The following is a 26,078-nucleotide window of genomic DNA, read 5'->3' on the forward strand; positions in this document are numbered from 1 at the left end:
ATGTCTCAAATTTCTGCTTCCCAGCCATCCCAACCGCAATCCCCAGAGGCTCATGTTTCCGTCTTTCCAGAACAATTCTCACACGAACCCCAACACGACTGCACTCGCTCGCCAAAGGCGCCTCTACCAGACCACCACAACTCAAGTTCCCCAACCCAGAGACGCGGGTCAAGCATTACACGAAATCCCATATCAGATACATGGCGCGAGGAAGCATATAAGAGGAAAGAGGCTGGAAAGGAGAAGATAGTAGACGTGGCGAAGAAGCAAGACAGGTGGCGATGCGAGTACTGCGAAAACCTGAACGAGAGGGGCATCGTAAAAGACGAGCGCGAGGCCGACAAGACAAAGGATAGCCACGATGCTGGGTCGGGAGTTACGAGCTCATCTAAACTGTGAGTCTCCACTTCAGTCAAGTACAGAGAAAGTAGGGAAAGCAGTCTACTAACAAAACATCTTCTTCTACCTCCATATAGATTCCTACACGCCTCAAGCCACCCCATCAAGATCCCTGGCTCCGATCCACCCGGCGTTGCGCCTGGCGACCTAGTCAAATGCACGTACTGCGGCGAACAAATGTTCGTCGAGCTTTCGCGGTACGATCCGAGAGAATTAGCCGAAGACGGAGTGCGCTGGAGTGTCGTCGAGGATCCGCGTGAGAAGAAGGTACTGGCCAAGAAAGTTATGAGAGGAACGGCACAGAAGAGAGTTCGGGAACGGTGGAAGAAAGATGCGCAGAGGAGCAGGGAGGAGTTGAGGAGGAAGAGTATAGGGGAGACAGAAAGTGTGAGGATTGAAGAAGGGGGGACTGGGGGAGGGATAGCAATAGGGGAAGAGGAGACTGGGGGTGTGGTGATAGAAGAGGTGGAAGAGGAGAGTGGAGGGGTGATGATAGAAGAAGGGGAGGAGGAGAGTGGAGGGGTAATAATAGAAGAGGAAGAAACGGGGGGAGTGAGAATAGAGGAAGGGTGACGGAGGGTATGGGAAGGGATCAGATATCTATTGAGAGGTTATTGCTACCAACGACCTCAGCATACACACATACGTTCACGGAAGAAAGTAGCGGATCAGAAACGTATTAGCTAAAGTATCAAAGACTATCCGCAAAACCTTACAAATCTCAAGCAAAACAGCGCTACAAGATACGCATATTTTCACCCTTCTTACCCACCCACCCCCATCCACCACATTCTCCTCACCTCAACCAACCTCACCAACTCCCCAACCACCAAACCAACCCACCCAACCCCACCGTAACCCCCAAATGCCAGGCAACCCCCCACGCCATCGCAAACAGATACTTTGGACTAAACACCGTCCAAATAAACAAATGCTGTCTCAGCACCGTACAAGCCAACATAACCGCCACAAGCATCGCCCCGGTCCAAAACGTCAACACGGCCACATGCGCCACCCAAGCCTCCCAACCCCCCCTCTTCTCCCTCGCCTCCTCCTCCTTCCCCGCCAACTCACCCAACCACTCCCGCTCTTTCGCCACCCAATCCGCAACATGCATCTCGCGCGTATCCACGAAGCGCTGGGTGCCGCCGTGGTGACCTAGCAGCAGCAAACCGGCTAGCGACCAGTAGATGGGACCGGCCCAGTTTGAGGCGAAGACGAGGAGGCCGACGGCGAGGATGTTGTAGGTTGAGATTCCGTTGTAAGAGTTTGAGAGGGAGATGGAGGAGATGGAGTTTGAGTTTGCGAGGGCGAAGAAGGAGGTTTGGGAGAGGAGGAGGGTGGTTAGGGTTGTGGCGGTTGGGGTTAGGGTGAGGAGGGCTGTTTTTTTGAGTTAGTTTTCTTGAGGCTTTTTGTGAATGGGAGGGGGGGGAAGAGGGACAAACGTACAGAGGAAGAGATTTTGGAGGCGGAAGAGGAAGTAGAGGGGTATATCTTCGGCTTTTGTTTGGGTGAGGAGGAAGAGGGTTGTTAGGTCGAAGAAGGCGACGGCGAGATCTGAATTTTTATTGTTTGTTAGTGAGGATTCTTTACAAGGGAGATGGTATGGGGATTAGATGAAGGATAACATACCGCCGTTACCCTGTCTCCCACGCGCCTTTCTCCTGTTCGACCGTGTCCACTCGGCAAATGCGATCCAGACTCCACTCAGAAGAATACCACCAAAGACCATGCGAGCGAGACCGACAAGTTCCAATGTTTCAATCTTCGCCATCAAGTCTGCGTTGATGCCGCTTGTCATCTCCGGGGCGTCCTTTGCAGTGAAGGCAAGCTTGAAAACGAATGCCGTTCCACACAACGGTAATACAGCAATTGTACCGAGCAGGCGGTGCTGATCCGTCGATTCAAGCTCAACGGCACGAGCCTTCTGGTCAGAATCAAACGTTGCAACAGAACGTGCGACGTGCCTGGCTAGCCGAATCGTAAGATCCAGATACGTGACTCCGATGAATATCCACAGGATAGCAGAGTATCTCCCATGAAACAGGCCGCTATTCACAATATCATCCGCGCCAGCATACTTTTGGCCAGTCTGGTTCCATCTCCGTATAATGCGGTGTACGGCCAGGGCCATGATAGCGGGATGGAATATCCACTGGCTATACCATTCCTTGCGCATGTTCTGCAGGAAAAGGCAGAAGAACCAGCCTGATGTGGCCCAGTACCAGAAGTTGTGCTCTTCTTCCACGTAGGAGGATGCGAACATGAGGATGGCGTAGAGAGCGAGAGATAGACCAAAGTAGATGCCGGCTGGTGTGACGGGTCGGAAGGAAGGAAGAGTGAAGAAGGATAATACGCATATGAGGAAAGCTAGGCCTGTGCCGATGAAGAGGCGTGGCAGATTGTAGTTGGAGGCTGTGCTGGACATGGTTTCTTGAGCCAGGTGCATGAACTGATGTTGTTAGTGTGAATCTTCGCATTATGATAGCGAGCGACGCAAACCTACCTTGTAAAAGCTTGTAACATCATCATTTCCGTCTGCCAATGAAGCAATAATCGCTCGCCAGAGACAAGCCAGCTTTTGACCATCATTTGCCTAAGCACATTAGCAACTTGACGCTTGTAGGGATTGCTACAGAGCATACATCATATCCTTCGGCGCACTCTGGGGCGTGATCTGACTTTATGAAAGAGTCCTCGAACTTCAGGCTGGTGTATTTGGCTGCCACAATCTTCTTCATCTGCTTCGCATTGCGGTAGAGAAGCTGGATGCGATCCAGAGCTAGCCATCATTAGTCATAGCCATCTATCAGCCAGCACTGCTACTTACGCGCATCCCAGAAGGGAAGGAAATCCTTAAGGACAACACCGAGGTTGTTTTGGGGGACCGGAAATCCAAGCAAGCTCGCAAGTGTTGGAGCGATATCGCTCTGCTCAACCATGCGGTAGTATTCAAACTCGCCTTCGGTCTTTGGTTTGATTGGACTCTTTCTGTTAGCAGGATTGGTAATCTTGGTGAGTTTTGGGCTCATAAAGACTAGTGCTGAAGATGTCTCGCCAGGAGAGGAGCCACCATGATTGCCGCCGTCATTCATGCCATGGTCGCCACAAAGAACGAACAATGTATCGGAAAGATGGTCCTCGTTTTCGATAGCCGAGTAAATGTCGCGAACGATTTCATCCATTTCAACTTGTTTGGGAACCATGTTGGGGCTATGCAATGGTCAATACTCTGAACCCTAACCAAGTTGAACGCAGCATTCACCTCTTTGGACCAGCCTTGTGCCCAATATGATCCAAACCGAGGTAATGCATAATCATTGCATTCCAGTCACTGTTAAGCAACTCATTTGGAACATGCCTCGTCACATTATTGTCAACCTCTGTGAAATCCTGCACTTTGAAATCAACATTCTATTGTTCCTATATACGACGGGACGCTTATGACTGACCGAGACAAAAAAGCTGCTCGTTCCGTCTGCGCGCTCGAAGACATTGGGAAAGAGCTTCAGCCAGGTATCATCGCCGTACATGACCAGCTTCCCTTTGCCATTTTCAAAGTCCTTTGCTTTGATCTGCGCGAGCCATGTATCCTGCGTCGCGAGGGTCGACGTGGTGTCTGACTCGGCAAAGTTAAGGATTACGTCTACGAAGGAGGGAATAGAGCCTGTGGTAATGGCCTTTACACGTGGCATGGTAATTGTAGGAGAAGTTGCGTGCGCCGTGAATGGTAGTGCGGTTCCGTCGCGTATTAGACTAAAGAGATATCAGCCATAATGCGACTCTATATTAGACTTTCCAGACGGCTGTCGTACCTTTGCACGAAGGACATGCCGCTCTCCTCGCCGTACACGAAGTCGCTTCTCAGCGCGTCAACCACCATGAAGACAACTTTGTCGAACGGCGGGGTAGGCGGCTTTTGCCAGTCCTTGCCCAGCTTTTCAGAGAACCCAAGGTCTTCATACTGGGCAAGACCCGGCATAAACGGTTTGTAAGGAAAGAAGCCAGTTGCGAAGACCAGTATCGCGACTGGGATCAGAAGATTTGCGACCGTCAGAAAAAGCGTTCGAAGCGCCATTGTGACCCGATCACCTGTTTTCTAGTCAATTGAGATATTTTAAGGAGCGAAAGTTGTCATGGCGAGCGCCAAATAGTGCCTAGTGGATATCAACACGTCCAACATGGTGTTGGAAGACGCGACGTTACGTTTGGGGTGCCCGAACTCAGGGTCCTGCTATGCCCAAGATGGCTTAGCGAAAATGCTAGTGAGCCAATGACATCACTACCCTCGGATTTCAGCTCTCCCCCAGAAGTCAGTAATCTATTCCAGCACAAACTCCCATGTACCGAATGCCATTGGGATTGAGCAGTTTGACAAGGACACAACTCCCCATACACGTCTTGACCCAACATACCCTGCTACCGACACGTGCTATCCGCTCTTCTGCACGCAGCACAACAACCGACCGAGGTCTCGAGAGACAGCTTTCCGAATACCTACATCAGCAACAGCTCGCCCGTGAGCCTAGACGCCCACAAAGACAAGAAACCATGTCGTTTATCTTGCCGGGACTTCGTAGAGGCCTGATGCTCAGCACGCCGCTCATTCTCTCGACACCACTGCTGGCATATCAATTCCGAAATGCGCAGCGCATACACTGCGATGGACCGGATCCCATCACAAAGATTACTAGTGACTTGAAGAGCAACTATGCCGCCGAAGCGAGAACTCCCGTTGTTACTCAGTCAGGTGCGGTAAACCCCAAGGCAATTCGACAAATTAGCATGGGAAGTATTCTCGGTGTTATTGGAGGGTTGGGAATTAGCGTCTTTAGCAAGCCGCTGGCTATATTGATTGGATTAGGCATCTTTGCTGTACAGGTAAGTTCATCATCTCGGTCATTGAGGATCTATACAACTATCTGTGACATACGTCTTTTACCGAACATTACACCCTGGGATATCTTCCTGGTTATGCACTTCCCATCACTCACCCTACATGCTTATGCTTTGAACGTGGAAAACAAGATTGACCCATGTGCTAGTTCATCGAGTCGCGAGGAATCCATATCATACCATACTCGTTCCTCCAGCGCCGGTTAAAGTCCATGAATGTCCGGTCGCTGGTCCAAGACAATGTTGCTTTCAAATTGTCCTTCGGCCTGACTTTCGCCATGGCTGCGTTTGCTGAATTTTAAATCCGACAAATTTTGGATAAGCTGCTCAATATGTAGCCGGTTGAGGGAAGCCTTGGGCGAAGCGATGCGCTGGGTTCATCACCTGTGGTTGGAGCTGCATCTGCAGCTGTTTGCAACTCGACCAAAAGGCCTTTACAGTGTCCTTGAAAGCCACACTGTTCCTTGCATTCCTGTACATAGGTTAGCTTTAAATGCACGCATCGTGGCTGTTGGAAAATATACCTAGACATGCTCTCAATGAGCTTTCGCACCATGTCTTGAACACCCTGATCTTGTTGCAAGCGTTGGAGAAGTGGCTGCTCCGCCAACGAGTTTGTGATGTATGCTCTTGCGTTCTTGTCGGCCCTCATAAAAGCACGAAGGGGCGCGACAACGTGCTCTAAGCTACTGTAGTCTACTTCTCCGCAGATGTTGGCGATTAGTGCAAAGCAGACTGAAGGCCCGAAGTGAGCCACAATTTCCTGGGTCGTAGCATGATATTCGCTATGTGGGTTGCCTGCGAGCTCAAAGATATCTTTCCACAATTTGGCAGCTGCGCGTTTCGGCAACACCTCAGGAGACTTGATCGACTCAACCGTGAAGCCAAACATTCCGGATAGATTTTCCGGGGAGGCTTGTTTCAGGAGACCAGGGTCAGCGTTGATGAAGTTCTGGATGAGCTCAATACAGCCAACCGCAATCTCAGGGTCATTCCTTGGGTGTTGAAGGGCTTGCATGATGCTCAGGTTGTGCTGAAGCAAACGCTGGGCTTGCTCTTGAAAGCCTTCGGGTTGTTCGTGCTTGTGTGACGAGATCCAACAGCACGCTGTTTCCAACACAAACGGAAGTCTTGGAGTCTGCAAGGTCGTCTTGGTGATAAAATCAATCGCCGCAGATAGTGGTAGCACAAAGGGCCCTGACACTGTCTCCTTGAACCCAGTGCGCAGAACACTACACGCGGCCTCGACGATCTCGTCATTACCGGAGAACACCTGGGTCATGTAGTTGACGAGATTAATGATTTGGTTTTGGATTTCCTTGCCTGGTCCTTGCAACCAGAATGTGGAAGGCTTCTTGTCAGATTCCAGATCTATCACTTCCTCGTCTGAGGCTTGCATGGCCTTTCCTATGTTTGCCAAGCACTTTAACGTTGTCAGCGCGAGTACCTGGCCCTGCTCCATGTCTCCTCCCTCTTTGGTAATGTTGATTGCTTGCATGGCATCGCGTGTGATGTACTGAAACAGCTGCCGTACGCCTTCTAGCTGCTTCTCTTCTGATTCCTGGGCCTGAACTATGGCGGCAATGCCTTTCAGAACCATGCTCTTGGTGAATTCCTCGGCTGTCGCATAGGTGATGAACTGTTCGTACATTTGGAAGAAAGATGCCAACTCTCCTGTCAAAGACTTGCGACATTCGGAACATAGGGATGCAAAGGACTTTGCAGCACCATGTGCGATTGCTGGCTGAGCCAAAGCGGTAAGGAGAAAGGGGAGGACTTGAGGGAGAAATTGCGGATTCCGCAGAAAAAAGTGGTTCAGAGCCGCGACAAGTTCAACAGCTGTCCGCCGTGTTATCGCAGGTACATCTGGGCTGCTCGATATTGTCGAGAATAGTGGTTGCTCGAACAGTCTGAGCATACGGTTATCCGAACTCTGGGTCAATGCATCCGCAATAGCGATGAGCCCGAACAGCCCGGTCTCAAGATCAAGCCATTTGCCAGCGCTCAAACCGTGTAGTGCGAAGTCAACGAACTGATCAGTCAAAACGTCTCGCAAGGGTTCATAGGCATCCATAATGATGTCGCGAACATCGATACGGAATACCTTGAATGTTTTCCTGGCATCGGAATCCCAAGAATCAGTAACGTCGGCTGGTGGGTATATGATTTTCTGGACAAGCTCGGATATGGCTTGAAGGACATTGGCCTTGGCGGCGTCCATCCATGCTGGTGCCTGCTCTCCTGAAGGACACAAGAATGTTTCTTCGGACATGGCGCTGACATAGCTACTCCAGAAGTCAAGTACCACAGGAGCAACCTCGTCCTCTGCGCCTACTGGTTCTGGATATTTGAGGAGGTCATGCAGGAACGACATGACTTGTTGATAGTGCGCATTGTCTGGCTGGGTGTAGATGACCTTGGACTCGAGCAGAATCTGTCCGTAAGCCACAATGATCCTTGCAAGTGAAACGGTTTCGGCATCCGAGTTTTTCAGTATTTCCAGACCCCAGGGACCGGAGATGGCCGCCCATAGCATTTCTTGGTGCTTCTTCTCGAAGAAAGTTGGGTAGTTCTCAAGAATCTCCGCCACGAGTTCCATTGCATCCTCAACATGATATTCGAGGCATGTGAGAGCGAGCTCGTTGACGGAACGAAGATGTTGTAACTTCTCTGGCATATCCTTGAACTCTGATTGAGCGTAGAAAATCCATCCCGTAAAACACTTTAGAGCGGCTATACATATCTTCTCTCCCTGCTGCACGGACTGAGCATAGTTTGGGTCGTCAATAGCTACCGATAGCCATTTGATACCACGGCCAAACGACACGTGAAGGAGGATCTCTACATTCTCGACATTTGCCGCCATGCGCTCGTGAGGTTTCCTGTCTGGGACGTTTGAGGGTTTCTTGGCTTCGTCTGCTAAGCTCATTACAAAATCGAGCATGACCAGAAGCTGATCATCGGAGAATTGAGGCAAGAGATCCCATGTCGAAGGGTGTTCGCTCAGGGCAGCGTCCAAGACTGGTCGCTGAACGGCAAAAGAGGCAGCCAAACTCCTAACGCACTGAGTCCATACTGAAATGGGTTTCGTAAAGTACTGGGCCAAGGTTGAGCTAATTTTTCGGGTTGCAATGGACGAAGTAGGTCGGGAGACGAGGTGGTGAATGAGTGTTGATAATAGTTGCTCAGACTCTTCTTCGCTCAACTCGGCTGAGTCGGCGTTGAGCTTGACGGTAAGAGTCAGGGCGCCAAAGAAGCGAACTTGCTCGTCGTCGCTCTTGAGCAGAGCATTTGCAATCTCCCATCCCTGAGGCGAGCGCTGGAGCACGCGTAGGGTAGCCTCGGTCTCTGAGATTTTTTTGGCCTGGCCAGGCTCGTATAAGGATTTGACCAGGCGCTCTATTTCTTCATATGGCAGTGGAAACGATTGGGCCCCATTGCTAGCCATGTTTTTTCTGAAGCCGGTGTCAGTGGATTGGGGACTGTTTTTGGGTATGCCGATGACGTTGTTTGCTTGTGCCAATCAAAATCTGCAATAGGCAGTAGTGTTGCTCGGGGGCGAAGCGGCGAGAGTCATGCAAAGGCCGATGACGAAGATAAGGAAAAACGGAGGGAGGTCAAGCGGGATTGGGGCTGGCCAGATATCATGGCTGGCCCGACGTCCATTCACCCAAAACTAGGCCGTGGTGAGGCCCAAAGGAGGAAAGCGTGACCAAAGGGCGGGAACTGGGCGCCAGAAGGATGCAGACTGTGCGACTTACTTGGACGATGTGCGGGTTGCAGCCTGGAGAATCTAGTGGGTTTCTGGGATTATTGCAGGCTGAGCATAGTGAGCCGTGTCCGGGTGGAGAGTGGTGAGGGACTAAGTAGTAAGTAGAGTAGGCAGAGCGAGAAGGCAGAGGTGAGGTGAGCAGACTGAATGACATCTACCTGGGCGCGTAGTGGGGCAGGGTCAACAGCAGGCGACAGCAATGCAAGTGCAAGTCCATGGCCTCTAGCTGAGCATGGCAGAAGACGCCCAGCTGTGGCGGGCGATTTAAAGACGGCAGTGCCTGAGCAAGAGGGTTTTTGTGCTTGGCGATGTTGGTCCCAGGGTCCACCGTGGGGTGCGAGGCTGGAAGTAAGCTGGCTGAGGCTGTGGGCTGGAGATTGGCGGGGTGCGTGCATGCACCGATTGACCGTTGGCGTAAACCAACGTTTCACTCCTTGATGCTCTTGCCGCGTATCTTACGGCGCTCCCACGCGATAGCCGCTGCATATGTAGCTGCAAAGTCGCCATTCTCCTCCACCAGACATCTCCACGCTTCTGCCGCCCTGCGTGCCATCGACATGGCCAAAGTAGATACATCCCACCGGCTGGCAGAGCTCCGCAAGCTCATGAAGGAGCGCAATGTCGACATCTACAGTACGCCTGCGCCCCCCAACAAGGCTGCAAATGGGTCGCTGACACTACGCAGTGGTGCCCTCCGAAGACAGCCATCAGAGCGAGTACATTGCCCCGTGTGACGCCCGCCGAGGTCAGAACTGGACCCCTGCTACTCGTCGTATCCCACCCCATTGACCCTCCCTAGCATACATCAGTGGCTTCACTGGCTCCGCTGGTTATGCAGTCATCACACATGAGAAGGCAGCCCTCTCGACCGACGGACGCTACTTCAACCAGGCCGAGAAGCAGCTGGACAGCAATTGGGAACTGCTGAAGCAGGGCATACAGGACGTACCCACCATCCAAGAATGGACTGCAGACCAGGCTGAGGGAGGCAAGGTTGTTGGCGTCGACCCGAGCGTAGTCGCGGCAGCAGATGCCCGCAAACTTGCCGACAAGATTAAGAAGAAGGGCGGCGAGTACAAGGCCGTTGACGAGAACTTGGTCGATTTGGTATGGGGCGCAGAGAGACCAGCTCGCCCAAGCGAAAAGGTCATTGTTCAGCCTGACAAGTACGCTGGCAAGAGTTTCAGCGACAAGATCGATGATCTGCGAAAGGAGCTGGAGAAGAAGAAGAGTCTGGGTTTTGTCGTGTCCATGCTTGACGAGGTCGCGTGGCTCTTCAACCTCCGTGGCAACGAGTAGGTGTGCCATGAAGCCAGTTAAAAAAACTCAAACTGACGTCGCACAGCATACCTTACAACCCAGTCTTCTTCTCGTACGCCGTCATCACACCCACCGCCGCCACGCTCTACGTCGACGACAGCAAGCTACCCGAAGACGTCAAGAACCATCTGGGCGACAAAGTCACCATTCGTCCATACGAAGAAATTTTCGGCGATGTTACCGCACTGAACAAAGAGCTCTCTGCAACAGGCGAAAAGGACGCTACACCCAAGAAGTTCTTAACCTCGAACCGGGCATCGTGGGCGCTCAACAAGGCCCTCGGTGGTGAAGACAAAGTCGAGGAGACGCGGAGTCCAATCGGAGATGCCAAGGCAGTCAAAAACGAGGTCGAGCTGGAAGGCATGCGACAGTGTCATATCCGCGACGGAGCTGCATTGAGCGAATACTTTGCCTGGCTAGAGGACCAGCTGATCAACAAGAAGGCTACGCTGGACGAAGTCGATGCTGCTGACAAGCTCGAGGAGATTCGCAAGAAGCACGACATGTTCATGGGTCTTTCGTTTGACACCATCTCGTCAACAGGCCCAAATGCGGCAGTCATACACTACAAGCCAGAGAAGGGCGCGTGCTCAGTCATCGATCCCAAGGCCATCTACCTCTGCGACTCTGGAGCGCAATACCGTGATGGCACTACCGATACCACACGAACACTGCACTTTACAGAGCCGACCGAGATGGAGCGCAAAGCATACACACTCGTGCTCAAAGGCAACATGGCTCTGGAGCGCGTCAGGTTTCCAAAGGGCACGACTGGCTTCGCTTTGGATTCGTTAGCTCGCCAATTTCTGTGGGCAGAGGGCCTTGATTACCGTCACGGCACAGGACATGGTGTCGGGTCGTTTCTCAATGTGCACGAGGGGCCGATTGGGATCGGCACAAGGGTACAATATTCGGAGGTCTCATTGGCCGTCGGAAACGTCGTGTCCGACGAGCCTGGATACTACGAGGATGGAAAGTTCGGAATCCGAATTGAGAATATGATCATGGTCAAGGAAGTCGAAACCAAACACAAATTTGGCGACAAGCCTTATCTCGGATTCGAGCATGTGACAATGACACCTCATTGCCGCAACTTGGTTGACATGAGCCTGCTCACCGAGGATGAGAAGGCGTTTCTCAATGACTACCACAAGGAAGTGTATGAGAAGACGAGCAAGTTCTTCGAGAACGACGCCTTGACATTGGAATGGTTGAAGCGCGAGACGGCCCCATACTAGAGAAGTAGTGTAACAAGCAATCAGGAAGATAGTCTTGAGGACAACAAGGTAGCCAGTACACCTAGTGTGCGGCTCGGCATTGGCATTAGCACACGCACATAGATTCTCACAGGTGCAGCTTTGGTGCGATCCATACTAGGCATGGAGTTAGGCATGGGCCCTGATATTCTGCAGCACCGTCCAAGGTCCTTAGGTGGCCATGGACCCACTTGGACCGAAAGGTCATCAGGTGAGTTACTAGGTGTACACTACACTCGCTTGCACAATCGGCCTCCAGTATCTACACTTCGCGCCCTTTCTCACAGCAGAGGGTGTTAGCCTCACTTAGCGGGAGCTATACCTCATACGCTTTAGATCAACTTAAGCTGCCTAGCTCCTGCTAGTATCTATAATATGATACTCCTCAATCGCCGGAAAGCTCACAACCCTGTAGCCGGAGCGGGTCGGCCACCCTCCCTGCTAGTAAGGGGCGAGGCATGTATTGTTTGTGAAGAATATGAGTAATACATATCCTCAGTTCAAGCGATGACGGCTGAGTCGAGTGGCTGTGCTGTGCGTTCAGGGAATGAGAGCCGAGTTGTTTGGAGCGGGTTAGCTTATTCATGTGACTTGGCGGGGTGGTTAGGGCCACCTAGGCAACTATGTTTGCAGACGAGGTGGCATCACCTCGACGATAATGCCAGCCTCATCATATCATTCAGCATAATTATCCGAAATACACGGATTCTAGATGCTGAGTACGATAATTATTGCCATGTCTCAGTAAGTTATCAAACCAACCATGTCGGAGCAGGGAAATTTAATTAGTGAGCTACTACCGGTATTGTAGGAAATGTTCAGAAAGTGAATTCCATAATTAACACTCGACCAGACCTACAACTAAAAGCAACAATATTCTTGTGAGCAGCAACTTTGCTTGGCCGATAGTCAGGAGGTAGCCAAAGAATATTACCTGCGCCGTGGCTTACCCATTGGTCCTTGATATATACAGAAGACATATATTCGCGTCTAGGAGTTGACTGATAAGTGGAAAGAAACGAGAGGGATAGCGTTCCTCTATCACTTTGGAGGAATGCACCATCGTCAGAAAATGAGAGGATGCGAAGAACGGCATCGGCGTTAAGAGTCTGAATCACTGCTCCTGCGTTCACGTCCCAAAGTGTGACCGTCCTATCGTGAGTTGCCGCCGCCAGCAGTTTACCATCCAGCGAGAAGGCCAGAGCGCTGACATGGCTTGAATTGCCCTCGAACGCCTCCGTCTCCGCCCTCGTGCCGACTTTCCATAATTTGACTGTCCTGCCGTCCGCTGCCGACGCCACAAGTTTGGCGTCCGGCGAGAATGCCACGGCGGTGTGCCAGCCAAATGGAGGCCTGATCGAATCGCCTTCGAATGTCTTCATCTCCGTGCCCGTCTTAACGTCCCATATTCTGACTGTATTGTCCTTCGATGCCGACGCCAGCAGATCTCCGTTTGGTGAGAAGGCCAACGAGTCGACCCAGCCCGAATGTCCCTCAAACCTCTTCAATTCCGTGCCCGTGCCGGTGTCCCACAGCTTGACTATCCTTTCATCCGATGCATATGCCAGCAGCTTGCTGTCCGGCGAGAAGGCTACGACAGTGATGGAGCCCGAAGAGCTTTGCAGTGTCTGAGATCCCTTGCCAACGTCCCATACTCTGACTGTTTTGTCTCTCGATGCCGACGCCAGCAGCTTGCCGTTCGGCGAGAAGGCCAACGCGTCGACACGGTTCGAATGGCCCTCGAGCATCATCTCTGCGCCCGTGCAAATGTTCCACAGTTTGACCATCCCATAGCCTAATGCTGACGCTAGTAGCGTGCCGTCCGGCGAGAATGTGACGGGGCTGGTATAACCTGAATAATCTTCAGACGTCTGAACCGAGGCTCTCATCCTAACGGTCCATAGTCTGATCTTACCGTCGTACGACGCCGAAGCTAGTAGCTTGCTTTCCGGCGAGAACGCGACGGCACTGACATCATCCGAATAGCTTTGGAGTGTCTGGACACGCAATCCAGTCTTGGTATCCCACAACTCAACTGTTCCATTGTAGGATGCAGACACAAGCAGCTTGCTGTCTGGGGAGAAAGCAATCTCTTGGGCGTACTCGGAACTTCCTTCCAGCACCTGGATCGTAGCTTCCGTGCTGATGTTAATTGTCCTGATAGTCCCGTCGCCCAGTGCTAATGCTAGCAGCATACCGTTCGGCGAGGATGTGATCGCAGTGACATCTGAATGGTTCTTGAGCGTCATAATCATTACCCCTGTGCTGGTGTCCCATACCCCAACTGATTTGTCCCACAACAACGCTACTAGCATTCCATCAAGCGCAAAGGTTACAGGGCTAGTGTCGTATATATCTTCGATCGTCTGAACACTTATTCCTGTGCTGGTATCCCACAATTTGAGCCTTCCGTCGTCCGATATGGATGCTAGCAGTTTCCCGTTCGGCGAGAAAGCGGCGCGGATGACGGGATCAGAACAGCAATTGACTGTAAGGGGCCGTTCCCCTGTTCTGATGTCCCATAGCTTAATCGTAAGGTCGTCAGACGCGGACACCAGCATCGTGCCATCCTTTATGAAGATGAATGCAATAACAGGGCTTGAATGGCTTTCGCACCTGTGCATCGTCAGTCCCCTGCCGACATCCCATAGTTTAACCGTCCTATCCATCGATGCTGATGCTAGTAGTTTGCCATCAGGCGAGAAGGCCACATCAGTAACGACATCCGAATGACCCTCGAGCGTCTGCAGGCACGCGCTCCAACCGTCGTCCATAGCCGGCTTGATAGTCATACATTCCGGCTCTTCGTGCTGAAACAGCATTCTCACCAAGCTCCCTGTTGGGCTGAATAACAGCGCAGATGTATATGCCTGGAGAGGGCTGCTCTCAATTACCCCTTTGTGATACATGACAAATCGATGTGCATCATGAACAAGCTCAGTGAACATAGCTGTCTTTTCTCTTCCCTAGCTTTTGTCAGCATGGAAACAATCTAACTACTTAGGCTGCTTGTTCTAAATATACCTGAACGAGCGACCGTAGTTTTGCCATCGAGACTACAGCTTTTGGCATACTCTTGCAAAGGCTAAGGGCTTCTAGCCAGTACAAGAACTTCTCTCTCATGAACACATGGACAACGCCTCGGTCTCGCAGTTCTTCTGCATGGCTCGCTGAAGATACGGGATTCGAGTTGCATAGGTGGTCGACCCAGTGGACGCACGAGTAGCGCGCAGTCGCTAGCGGATCAGGATCAGGTATTTCAACCTCGTCGATCGGGAAGCCTAGCTCTACCAAATTATACATATCGCGTTTCAGCGTGTTGGACATGAGCTTGAGCGACCGAGAGAACAGGTCATGGTGTATCTCGCTCTGAGATGGAAGGGCCGCGGCTCGCATCTTGCCGCTCAGATAGTCCTTGGCTGATTGATGAACCAGGTAGACCCGCCCGTCGTGAACCGTGAGGAACGAACCGCACATGGCTACAATCTTTCTCACAGTCTCTGCCAGCACCGTACCCTGACCTGCCAGTCCGCGCAAGCTGCCCATCTCAGCAAGGTAGAGTGGACGGTATGCGACCGCTGCGGTGGAGAGCAGAAGCTGGCAGATCTTGGCGCTCCTCTTCAACTGCTGAATCCGGTCCATCATGTTGTCGTACAGCTGATCCAGACCTGCTGGCGCTTCTTTCACCACCTCCAAAGGGTCCCAGCTCTCAGGCCCCTCGAGCTCTTGGACTACGAAAGCGACCCACAGAAAGGTGCCGTTTGCCTTGTGTCGCAGCTCATCTCGCACCTGCTCTCGCCGACTATCCTCTCTGAGCGACTCGAGACGAGACAGCTTGTGGTCGATATACATGTCTACGGCTCGAGCCACCTGCTCTGCGTTATGCTTCACCTCCAGACTCAGCTTTTTTTTACCGCCGACCGACTTGAGCTTATGCTCGATGTGGGCCTCGTTTCGACTCGACACAAGCCACTTTACGCGGGTCGAGGACGCGATGGTGCGGACGATCAGGTCTAGAAGCTTGGAAAGGTCCACTACGCACTCATCAAGAGCGTCCACAACTAGGTAGCTTGTCTTGAGGTCCGCGTCCTGCACCATGCTTGTAAAGATGTCGGACAAGGCCACCCAGGCGTTAGCGTCTTGGAAAAGAGCACCACCTGCTTGATCGTACCTCTTCCGCAGGTGCGACACCAGCGATGGCTGCTGCCTGACGAGCAGGTAGATCAAGCCGCGCAGCACGGCAGTGGTGCTGTTGAGGCGGGAGTCAGTACTTTGGCAGAAGAAGAAAGAGAGAAAGCTGGCCGTCGATTTCTTTAGCTCGCCGACGATACCGCAGAGTAGCATCGTCTTTCCTTTGCCAGCATCGCCTTTAATCCACAGCAGTCGGCTCTGCGCACCATCGCGCCATTGCTGGAAGCTGGCGTTGTCGAGGACCCAGCAGTACGAGCCCTGCAGCAAGCCACCCTTTGTATCCTCAATGCGCTTCTTGTCATCGTGAGGGTCGCTAAGGTGCAACTCTTGAAGACACCTGTTCAGGATATTGGCTTCATTCATAAGCCGTGTGAATGCTCCATTGACGCCTTCGCCGTAAAATGGGGTCATCTGGACTCCGAAAATGCCTATCAAACAGTACGCTCGGTCTTCGGGAACTTTGGTCTCCCGGTGTTCGCTCCACTTCATTCGCTCATCGATGCTGAACTGTAACAAAGGAACGCCTCGGAGCGCCGCATTTGGTATTCTCGTCGCTTCCCAGATGTGTGTCTGCAGCGAAGTCTTGTCGCCTAGTCTCCTCCATTCTTTCGAGAAGAACTCCACAGATTCTGGCGCTAGTAGCTCTTGGAGGGTCCAACCCCGAGTGAACCATCGGCTCGCGCGAAAGGCTGCGGCCCAGAGGTACTCATCAAGCCCAGTGTCTGCTTTTCGCTTACTGTACGGGACATCCGACAGGAAGACATAGCATTTGGCCGCGTTCTGGTACCAGCGGAACATGGAGGATATAGCCTCTCGGAGTTCGACTTGATCTGCTTTGTTGATGCAGCAGGTGTCCACCCAGAAATACTCAAGATCATCGCGCTTCGCCTGCTGTGCACAGAACCTTATCTTACTGTAGCCTACTTTGTTCTTGCTGTTGCCCTTGATCAATTCATCGTAAGTCACCTCCTCGCCCTCCTGCCAAGTATGCGAGAGGATCGCATATGGAGGGATTATATCATCGCCTTTTAAGTCCTTTGTAAGGCTAAGCTCCCCAGTGTAATTAAGTCGCAGAAGACGCATTGCTTCGCAAGGAATTTGAACGGGCGCATGCGGTAGGAATGGAATATCGAAGGCTCAACGGCGACAGCCTAGTTGAAGAGACGAGCACGGCAGCTCGTTCGCCTGTTGAGAATACCAGTCCTAGCTATTGAGGTCAGCGAGCATATAGGAATATAGGGGGCTGAACTATACTGAAGAATCGCATCTGAAAGGGAGACAATGTAAGAGTACTATGAGCTGATTCTGTTGTGCTTTGCTCTATCCTCGAGGCGGGGGTGCGGCTGAATGCACAGCCCACATTGTGACGCGGTCATGCTTCAGTAGAAGGCGAATTTGCAAGTGACTAAGTTAGACTGAATATATCTTGAGAAATGGAGGAATGCATTGATAACGCGAGCAGAGAGGGCGGCCGACCCGCTCTGGCCATAGGGTTGTGAGCTTCTAGCGATAGAGGCGTATTGTATTACAGATACTAGCAGGAGCTAGGCGGCTTAAGTTGATCTAAAGTGTATGAGGTAAAGCTCCCGCTAAGCGAGGCTGACTCCCCTGCTGTGAGAAAGGGCGCGAAGTGTAGATACCGGAAGCCGATTCTGCAAGCGAGTGTAATCTCCGCAGTAATGTATGCAATGTCTCCAGTCCGGTACCGCACCATGAACTCATGGGGAGAGACGAACTCCGGTGGCCCAAGGCGACGACGGCAATTCACGGCCATGGCAGTCAGCAAGGCCGAGAGCGTGATTGGGCGGGCAGAGCAGGGCGTGTGTCAAAGGGCGCATGGTGGGGTCTAGAAGGCCGCGGGTGATGGCGGGGCAAGCTCCGAGCTATGCTAAGGATGGCGGGATAGAGGGACCTTGGAAAGGCAAAAAAAATATTGCGATGCCGCGGATACATGTACAGGTAATACATTTGCTTCGACGTTGACTCACGATCTTACCTGGGACTTTCCCAAACGATTCCAATTGCCTATTTTGGCCTTCGGCGGTATTACTAGACTACTAATTAGCTCTTTCTTTCTCTCTTACTTTATATATCTCTCTTACTCTCTTTTTTTTCCTCTTGAATCACCCCACTGTCAGATTCAATTCCTCGTCTCGTTACATTTTTTTCTCTATATCTTCAAACGACACAATGGCAACTGAACTCCCCACCACCAATGGCAACCGCGCCCAAGATGGCGAGAACAACTTTGCCGTCAAGGCTGGATTGGCACGCATGCTGAAGGGCGGAGTCATCATGGATGTTGTCAATGCTGAGCAGGTATGTCAATTCCTTGTCACATCTTACGGTTTAGTATGAAGAGTCTGGCTAACCACATCACTGTGTGAATAGGCACGGATAGCAGAAGAAGCCGGAGCCTCAGCCGTCATGGCCCTCGAGCGTGTTCCTGCTGATATTCGTGCTCAAGGCGGCGTAGCACGTATGAGCGACCCCAAGATGATCAAGGAGATTATGGACACGGTCACCATCCCCGTCATGGCCAAAGCCCGAATTGGTCACTTCGTCGAATGCCAGGTAAATCACTCCTTCTTCTCCCTCTATGTCACTCCCCAGACAGGGCCAATTGCTAACCCTTCGTGTCCCAACTAGATCCTCGAAGCCCTCGGCGTAGACTACATTGACGAATCCGAAGTCCTCACCCCAGCCGACGCCCTGCACCACGTCTCCAAGCACCCCTTCCGCATCCCCTTTGTCTGCGGCTGCCGCAACCTAGGCGAAGCTCTGCGCCGCATCTCCGAAGGCGCCGCCATGATCCGCACAAAAGGCGAAGCCGGCACCGGCGACGTCATCGAAGCCGTCCGCCATATGCGTACCGTCAACGCCGAAATCGCCCGCGCAAAAAACATGTCAGAGGAGGAACTCCGCGTCTACGCCAAGGACCTCCAGGTCGACTACGCTCTCCTCAAGGAAACAGCAAAGCTGGGTCGTCTGCCCGTCGTCAACTTTGCAGCTGGCGGCGTAGCTACCCCCGCCGATGCGGCCCTCATGATGCAACTCGGCTGCGACGGCGTCTTCGTCGGCTCCGGCATCTTCAAATCGGGCGACGCGGCGAAGCGCGCCAAGGCTATTGTGCAGGCTGTCACGCATTATAACGACCCCAAGGTCCTCATGGAGGTTAGTATGGATCTCGGTGAGGCCATGGTGGGGATTAATTGCAGTTCTATGGCTGAGGAGGAGAAGTTGGCGAAGAGGGGGTGGTAAAGTCCCCGTGTGTGTGTGTGTGAGAGAGAGAGAGAGAGAGGGAGGGAGATGGGGGAAAAGGAAATTTATGTATATGAAGGGATTGATATGGCGTTTTTTTCTTCTTCTTCTTCTGTCTACTACTAAAAATAAAAATGGGAGGGGAGTATAGAATGATGGGAAAAAATGGGTCGAGTGTAATACTCTTGACCGAGATGCAACATATTGCTTTTTCTTGCCTTGCGTTCTGACTTTACATTTTGCTCTTGTGTTCTGAGTCATGTTGAATTTTCGTCGGATGACACATTGATTGTTTGGATGATTCTCACCATGTCCAACCATGTCAAACGACAAATCACGTCATTCTCCAGGGCCGAGGCAAAGCGAGCAAATTGGACAAAGCACAGCCACAAACATGAACAAAGACAAGCATACTACAAACACGGTGGACTTTTGTTGTTTACATTGAGCTACCTGTAATCAAAACTGCAAACGATGCAGATGTGTCCATGCAGCAGACAGTGAGCCCACACCCTCCCTGTTTATAACCGACTAGTGGCCACTAGTGATGCTTTACCAAGAGGGCGTCACCTTGTCACACCCATGGAAAATAGAAATGATTCATAACCGTCAAACTCCGCTGCGCCAGAGACAAACCCACTCGTAGCAGCGCATGGCTCAAACCTACCCGCCGTGACTGCCGATAGGAAGGCATACATACAAGAGGTAAGAAAGATTCAGTCAAGAGACTTGAGCATTTTTTTTTCTCCTTAGCGGTCCTCGGCCCACTCGTTCTCGCGGCGGATTTGCTCCTCCTCCTCGGGAGTGAAGTCGTTCTGGATGTTGAACGTCTTACGGATCTCATCGGGCGACTTTCCCTTGATCATGTTGGCAACCGTCTTGCAGCCAACATCGAGGAGGGCCTTGATGTCGAGGTAGTTGGCGGCGAGGATGATCTCAAAGAGCATTTCTTGGTCGACCTGCATGAACTTCTGGTCCCACTCGTCAATGTCGGTCGACTTCTTGCGCGAGTCCGAGTCGTCGTCCTGGGTGGCGGGTGGGTCGTTCTTGTGGTGGGTGCACCACTCGAGCACCTTCTTCATCACGGCTTCGTTTACCTGGGAGCGGTCAGTCGTGGTTGCTTGGGCAGGTGGGTAGTGTGACATACGTTGGGAATGGGGATGGACTCGTCGGATTCACCACCGAGATCCTCGAGCAAGTTCTTGATCAGGATGGAGCGCTCGGCAACGGGGCGCTCGACCTGCATGTTGACGCCATCAGAGGTGGTGATGCTGATGAGCTTGACACCCTCGGCATTAGTGGAAGCCATTGTAGCAGGCGTTGGGGTGGTGGTGTAGAGTCGACGTGTAAGTGGGGTAAGCTGTGGCTGGGGTGGATGGAGGTGGAATGCGCAGAGGCAGCAGTCAATGGGCTACTGGTCGGAGCAAGTGGGTTGGTGGTGGGAGAGGCAAAGGAGGCGACGACGGGGGGTTATATAGAGACGGAGTGTTTGTAGGTTTGCGCACAGAGAGGTAAGTAAGAGAAAGGCAACTATGGTTGCTCGTCCGCCGCCGCCGCCAGCCAGAGGCGAGCTTAGGCCAAGCCGTCCCAATCAGGCCCAAGCGCAAGGCTGCAGTCGCCAAAGACACCTTTTGCCCCTGCTACACTGACATGGCGCGTGAAGGGAGGGCGCATTGCCGACTACTCTGATACTATCCACATGGGATGCGCCTTTGACGCGGACTTGGGCCTTTGTCTGCGTGCATGGCTGCTCGAAACGGCTTCGGTTTGCGCCTTGTTTGCGGATGCTCGCAGGCTGCACGGTGCTGCGGCGCTGGAGCCAGCGGAGCCCTGTGGATGAGGGGTCTCCCCTCTCTCCCTCTCTCCACGCGACAATAAGAACAGATACATGGGCCGCACTGGGGCCGGTAGAAGTAGCCAGAAGGCCGAGTTTTTTTGGAGTCGAATGGCGCAACCGAAAGAAAGAATGCCTGGCTAACCGTGGCCTGTACTATGTAGGTACGTATGTATTGCGCACATGTACGTAGATGCGTATGTATGAGTTGAACATGTCTACCGTTGAATGACGTCCCGCCATGACGAACGCGTCGTCCGTGGTACTTTTTAAGTCGTTTACAAAGAAGCCAACTGTCTCTCTGCATACACACATCCACACATCCACACATGATACTACAAACAGGTGTTCATTCAGATACACACACCTGGATCCCGGTCATCACAGGAGCAGGTACACGATTGATGTTCTGCCACGTGACGGCGCTGGCCGCATCCAGTTCCCCCCCACTGCAGGCTGCCCTCGAGGATGGGTGCTGGCTGCCTGGCTGCCTGGCTGCCTGACTGCCTGACTGCCACTGGCCCATCTGATCAAGCCGCCTGACAGCAGTCTCATCTCTCGACTCTGCTCTCCAGTCTGCCATGGACTCGGACCGTCTTTGCACTCCAAGACCCAGCTCTGGCAACATTCACGCCCTGCACCAATTATGACAGTCGGCTCCCCCTTATCCGCGTCCAACTTCTTGGTTGACATAGGCCTGCACTAAAACATGCGTTGGCCTCACTTTTGCGCAAACAATCACTCCACCACAAAAGACATGCCCTTGTGCGACGTGGCCACTACACATTCCGGCTTCCCCAACCTGCTGCCATCATGTGGCGGAGAGTCTACTTTCTCCTCATTCTAGTCCGCATCTACTTTGCCCTGTCGCCCAGTTACCTGCACCCTGACGAGAACTTCCAGGGCCCAGAGGTTGTTGCTGGTATGCCTTGCCTGCCCTACTTACCCAAACTTGTCGCCCCTCACACTGACAATTACCAGGACGCGTCTTCTCCTACCCCGTCCACGAAACATGGGAATTCACCTCGGACCACCCCATCCGCAGCACCTTCCCATTATGGCTTGCATACGGCTGGCCCATGTACATCCTGCGCTGGCTATGGGAGGGCTCTGGATATGACGTTTCGCCGTCCGTTGTCTACTGGACACTGCGCGTCCTCATGCTGTCGCTGAGCGTCGTCATGGAGGACTGGGCAATCCACGAGTTGGTCGCGTCGCCCCGCGCCAGACGCATGGCCGTGGTCCTGGTCGCATCCTCGTACGTGACATGGACTTTCCAGACGCATACGTTTTCAAACAGCCTCGAAACGTTATTGGTGCTCTGGAGTTTGGTTTTGATCCAGAGGATCACTGGTGACAAGGTATGGCTACGTCAGCCACTCGCTCACCTAGCATATGCGGCTAACCACACTTGCAGAAACGCTCCGGCATACTAGCCTCGTCCATCTTGGGCTTCATGGCTGTTGTCGGCATCTTCAATCGTATTACCTTTCCAGCATTCCTGGTTCTGCCTGCCACCACACTGCTACCGCACTTCCAGCGAAAGTCCGTCTACCCCTCGTTCGCGCCACTCGGGCCATACTGACATCCTCAGGCCATTTTCGCTAGTCTTCTTGGCTGCATTTGCTCTTGCGACAGTCTTCCTTGCCGTCTGTATTGACACGGCCTTTTATACCCCAAGCGAATTTACCTTTTCAAAAGTCTTCACTACTCCCGTCATTACGCCCTTCAACAACTTTCTCTACAACTCCCAGTCCGAGAACCTCGCCCAGCATGGCATACATCCACGGTATCAGCACTTGCTTGTCAACCTTCCTCAACTACTTGGGCCTGCCATTCCGCTCCTATTCTCCCTGCGCAAAGCACACATCACCATGAATCTGATATCGGCTCTGTCTGGTGTTGCTCTACTCAGCATCTTCCCACACCAAGAGGCGCGCTTCTTGTTGCCCGCAGTACCCCTGGTTCTATCCTCTATACGCATACCGAACCCGCCCTTTAAAAAGCCTTGGATAGCGACATGGATCATCTTCAACGTGGCTTTGGGATTATTGATGGGTGTGTATCACCAAGGCGGCATCGTGCCTGTACAGATCAACATTGCCAAGACCAACGAAGCCATCAGTCATGCGTTTTGGTGGAAAACCTACAGTCCGCCCACCTGGCTATTAAACGGCAAGAACGAAAAACTCAAGACTGTGGATTTGATGGGCTGCCCGGGTGAGCAGATGCTCGAAAGAGTAAAGGAAGCGCTACCGCCTTGTCGAACTCGAAAACTCCCGCGAGTTGAGGATCAAGGTGCTACCTATCTTGTAGCACCACGGTCTGCCTATTTCTTGAAGCCATATCAAGACGCAACTAAGCAGAATGACGTTCGGCTAGAAGAAGTGTGGAGCTACCGACAGCACCTCAACCTCGACGACATGGATTTTGCCGATGACGGCGTTTGGAACACCATCAACCGTGTTGTCGGCGATCGAGGCCTGGTAGTGTGGAAGGCCACCCGTAATTGCTCGACCCTTTCTTAGTGAGGTACAGCCATTTTACTCTCGCGACATATGAATCATTTGAATGCGAGTATAAGGATGTTCGATAGACTCGATGCTATACAGTGGGGCGGGGATTTCCAGGTTTTCATAATGGCTGATAGACACTAAGCTATTAGGAGCGCGGGGAATTGTAAACTTTCACCTTGGCTCCCCCCCCCCCTTTTTTTTACTCCACGTTTTCATGCCCCATATCTAGATACCCGCTACATGGCTCACGGATAATACTGAATAATGGTAGGGAAGAGAGTCCCGTTGTCTGGAATCTACTTTTCCATATCTTCGAATTTATGTGATGATTGTGGGGTTGACTAATAATACATATTCCTGCACTGCTTCTCTTGCAGAAGAAGAAGAAGAAGAAGAAGAAGAAGAAGTATCAATCTACAGCTTCGGCATAATCTTTTTTTTTCTCTCTCTCCTTCAACCACGTCCTACAACGCCCCACCAAGCACCCGCACCGCCCACATCGCCAACTTCACATTCATCCCCACCTTCCTGTCCTCTTTCTCAAACTCCCTCTCATCAACCCTCGTCGCATGCTCGCCCAACCACCTGACTTCCTCGCCCAACCGCCGCCTCAAGCCAGGATCAGTCGTACAAAGAACAACGTTGGCTTCGAGATCGAGTTCGTAGGCGCGCTTGGTGTAGTTTGAGGAGCCGATGACTGTTAGACACGGGTCGTTGGTGTCGGTATTCTCACCAGCTGCTGCCGCTGACGACGCAGAAGAAGAAGGTAGCGCAACCCAAATACCCTTGGCGTGATACGTCCACCCCCCCTCCTCCCCCACTTTCCCTTTTCTCCACTCTTTCAGGACAATACTTTCGCTTAAGCCTTGATACCTTACTTGTCTCAGGAACATTTTTGCCAGATGCGTATACGCAGCTGGTAACATGCCGCTTACGCCGCTGGAGCCGTAGAAGCCGTTTGCGTGGGGGTGTGCGGTTAGCACTGTGCCGCGTGAGGGGCGGGTGGCGAGGAGGAGACGGCGGAAGGAAGGTGTCATGTTGAAGTAGCCAGCTGTAAAGGTCCAGATGCTGGGGGTGTGGGAGAGGGTGGTGAGGAGGGAGGTTAGGGCGGGGAGTTCGGTGGAGGAGGGGAGGAGGGGGACGAGGGAGAGGATGGGGTGGATTGTTGTTGTTGTTGTTGAGTTCGAACTTGATGTCTGATTAGATGCGGAGGGGGGAGAATTGGAAGGGGTGAGCAGGTGCGATAGGTGTTTTTCCGCTGCTTTTCTGTACGAAGAAGGGTTTTCGAGGGGATTCGGACCTGCGTTGCTACTAGGCCATGCCATTGTGTATCCGCCTGCGCCCGGAGCGTCAGACGGCTGGATGTCGAAACTCAGTGCAGACACGCCGTCGTGGATCTTGGCAAAGTACGATGTCAATTCTGCAGAGCGGAAAAGATGGTAGCGGTCCTGACGGTTAGTGAAGTAGTCTTCGCTGAGATTGGCGCCGCTCATGATGATTTCGTCGTCGATACCGTAGAGTTTCATGTGTTGGAGGCCCCAGCCTTCGTTGATGCGTTTGGGTATGTATTTTTTACGGAGACCCGTTAGATTGGGTGTGTGGTACATGCGTATTTGGACTCGCTCTGCGCCGAATTCGCTGATTAGAGGGGCGAGGAGCGAAGCTGTGGATGGGTTTGGGGTTTCTCGTGTCCCGCGTAAGGCGTCTGTTAGGAATGAGACGTGGAGATTGGGGTTTCTAGTGAGGGCTGCGCGGATGGTGCTGATGAGGTCGTGTTCTGTTTTTCCAATGTAGAGGGTGCTGAGGTAGATTCTGTGTTGGGCTTTTGAGATTTTGTCCTGGGGCGGGTTAGTGGGATTGGAATGGTGAGTGCTGATTTGTGCTGTCTCACGTATTTCCTACGGCATATCTTATAAAGCTACTGCGTTACGAAGAAGTGAGACGCTACCACGTAGCTCGTTTCTGGGAGTATTTCCCTCACATAAAGAAATAGGAGGTATATCCTTAGGAGCCATGACGACCAAGAATGCAAATCTTCTGATCTTGTAGAGGATTCACAAAACAAGAGAACGAAACAAACAGTTACAAAACAACCAAACGTATATTACATACTCGATAGGCAAAGACGAAGAGAAGAGAAAGAAATATCAACCTACCTTCAGCGTTTGATAAAACTCAGCAGGCGTCTGAATAATCTGAATCTGCTCGGGCTGCATTTCAAACCTCGGAGCAATCTTATCCAAATCCGAAGTGATCGTTGCCAGCATCGCCGCCTGGCTCTGCGGCACCTGCGACGTCATCCCCGCAGTCGAAGTCGAATACCTCCTCGTTGTCTTGGCCAGTCTCCCAGGAAGACAAAAAGCTCTTTTGCCCGCAATCCGGGGCGCCTGAATTCTTAACAAGCCTCGACTTATCATCGTCCCGGAAACTTCGCTGCACACTGTCGAGAAATTGATCTATGTTGAAAGTCCTGACGTATCAACATCGGATGCACTTTAGGAAACGAAGGACATTGTCGAGCTAGTTCAGAAAAAGGTATAGCGTGAGCGCCGGTCTTGGCACCATCAATCGCGCCTCAGCGACGTCCGACGAGCGGGCCACCAGTGACCATCACCCAGCTCGCACCACAGCCG

The 26,078-nt window shown here is 52.3% G+C and overlaps 10 protein-coding genes across 10 annotated transcripts; 5 read left to right on the forward strand and 5 right to left on the reverse strand.

Annotated features, from left to right (window-relative positions):
- Positions 1-797, forward strand: COCVIDRAFT_28942 (hypothetical protein; the record flags this gene model as incomplete). The annotated part of the gene is made up of 3 exons (XM_014698399.1): positions 1-395; positions 477-666; positions 747-797. The coding sequence occupies 3 exons, from the start codon at positions 1-3 to the stop codon at positions 795-797; spliced, it is 636 nt and encodes a 211-aa protein (XP_014553885.1).
- Positions 798-999: 202 nt separating this feature from the next.
- On the reverse strand, positions 1,000-4,477 carry COCVIDRAFT_28943 (hypothetical protein; the record flags this gene model as incomplete). Its single annotated transcript, XM_014698400.1, has 10 exons — positions 1,000-1,016; positions 1,474-1,779; positions 1,849-1,956; positions 2,032-2,851; positions 2,906-2,995; positions 3,045-3,181; positions 3,230-3,612; positions 3,665-3,792; positions 3,852-4,155; positions 4,215-4,477. 10 exons carry the CDS (start codon positions 4,475-4,477, stop codon positions 1,000-1,002), a joined length of 2,556 nt encoding a protein of 851 aa, XP_014553886.1.
- Positions 4,478-4,950: 473 nt separating this feature from the next.
- COCVIDRAFT_106488 (hypothetical protein) lies at positions 4,951-5,597 on the forward strand (the record flags this gene model as incomplete). Its single annotated transcript, XM_014698401.1, has 2 exons — positions 4,951-5,280; positions 5,445-5,597. 2 exons carry the CDS (start codon positions 4,951-4,953, stop codon positions 5,595-5,597), a joined length of 483 nt encoding a protein of 160 aa, XP_014553887.1.
- A 25-nt stretch (positions 5,598-5,622) lies between these two features.
- On the reverse strand, positions 5,623-8,743 carry COCVIDRAFT_28945 (hypothetical protein; the record flags this gene model as incomplete). Its single annotated transcript, XM_014698402.1, has 2 exons — positions 5,623-5,767; positions 5,820-8,743. The coding sequence occupies 2 exons, from the start codon at positions 8,741-8,743 to the stop codon at positions 5,623-5,625; spliced, it is 3,069 nt and encodes a 1,022-aa protein (XP_014553888.1).
- Positions 8,744-9,504: 761 nt separating this feature from the next.
- On the forward strand, positions 9,505-11,625 carry COCVIDRAFT_106402 (hypothetical protein; the record flags this gene model as incomplete). The annotated part of the gene is made up of 4 exons (XM_014698403.1): positions 9,505-9,700; positions 9,753-9,812; positions 9,867-10,362; positions 10,413-11,625. The coding sequence occupies 4 exons, from the start codon at positions 9,505-9,507 to the stop codon at positions 11,623-11,625; spliced, it is 1,965 nt and encodes a 654-aa protein (XP_014553889.1).
- An 836-nt stretch (positions 11,626-12,461) lies between these two features.
- Positions 12,462-16,917, reverse strand: COCVIDRAFT_28947 (hypothetical protein; the record flags this gene model as incomplete). The annotated part of the gene is made up of 2 exons (XM_014698404.1): positions 12,462-14,609; positions 14,668-16,917. 2 exons carry the CDS (start codon positions 16,915-16,917, stop codon positions 12,462-12,464), a joined length of 4,398 nt encoding a protein of 1,465 aa, XP_014553890.1.
- A 1,107-nt stretch (positions 16,918-18,024) lies between these two features.
- Positions 18,025-19,095, forward strand: COCVIDRAFT_106432 (hypothetical protein; the record flags this gene model as incomplete). The annotated part of the gene is made up of 3 exons (XM_014698405.1): positions 18,025-18,153; positions 18,226-18,408; positions 18,484-19,095. The coding sequence occupies 3 exons, from the start codon at positions 18,025-18,027 to the stop codon at positions 19,093-19,095; spliced, it is 924 nt and encodes a 307-aa protein (XP_014553891.1).
- A 749-nt stretch (positions 19,096-19,844) lies between these two features.
- Positions 19,845-20,404, reverse strand: COCVIDRAFT_106443 (hypothetical protein; the record flags this gene model as incomplete). Its single annotated transcript, XM_014698406.1, has 2 exons — positions 19,845-20,192; positions 20,243-20,404. The coding sequence occupies 2 exons, from the start codon at positions 20,402-20,404 to the stop codon at positions 19,845-19,847; spliced, it is 510 nt and encodes a 169-aa protein (XP_014553892.1).
- Positions 20,405-21,742: 1,338 nt separating this feature from the next.
- Positions 21,743-23,457, forward strand: COCVIDRAFT_28950 (glycosyltransferase family 22 protein; the record flags this gene model as incomplete). The annotated part of the gene is made up of 4 exons (XM_014698407.1): positions 21,743-21,851; positions 21,911-22,290; positions 22,347-22,474; positions 22,524-23,457. 4 exons carry the CDS (start codon positions 21,743-21,745, stop codon positions 23,455-23,457), a joined length of 1,551 nt encoding a protein of 516 aa, XP_014553893.1.
- Positions 23,458-23,909: 452 nt separating this feature from the next.
- Positions 23,910-25,745, reverse strand: COCVIDRAFT_106381 (hypothetical protein; the record flags this gene model as incomplete). The annotated part of the gene is made up of 3 exons (XM_014698408.1): positions 23,910-24,173; positions 24,222-25,283; positions 25,602-25,745. The coding sequence occupies 3 exons, from the start codon at positions 25,743-25,745 to the stop codon at positions 23,910-23,912; spliced, it is 1,470 nt and encodes a 489-aa protein (XP_014553894.1).
- Positions 25,746-26,078: the final 333 nt, after the last annotated feature.

Source organism: Bipolaris victoriae (genome assembly GCF_000527765.1).
Source record: "Bipolaris victoriae FI3 unplaced genomic scaffold scaffold_78, whole genome shotgun sequence".
Taxonomy (NCBI): domain Eukaryota; kingdom Fungi; phylum Ascomycota; class Dothideomycetes; order Pleosporales; family Pleosporaceae; genus Bipolaris; species Bipolaris victoriae.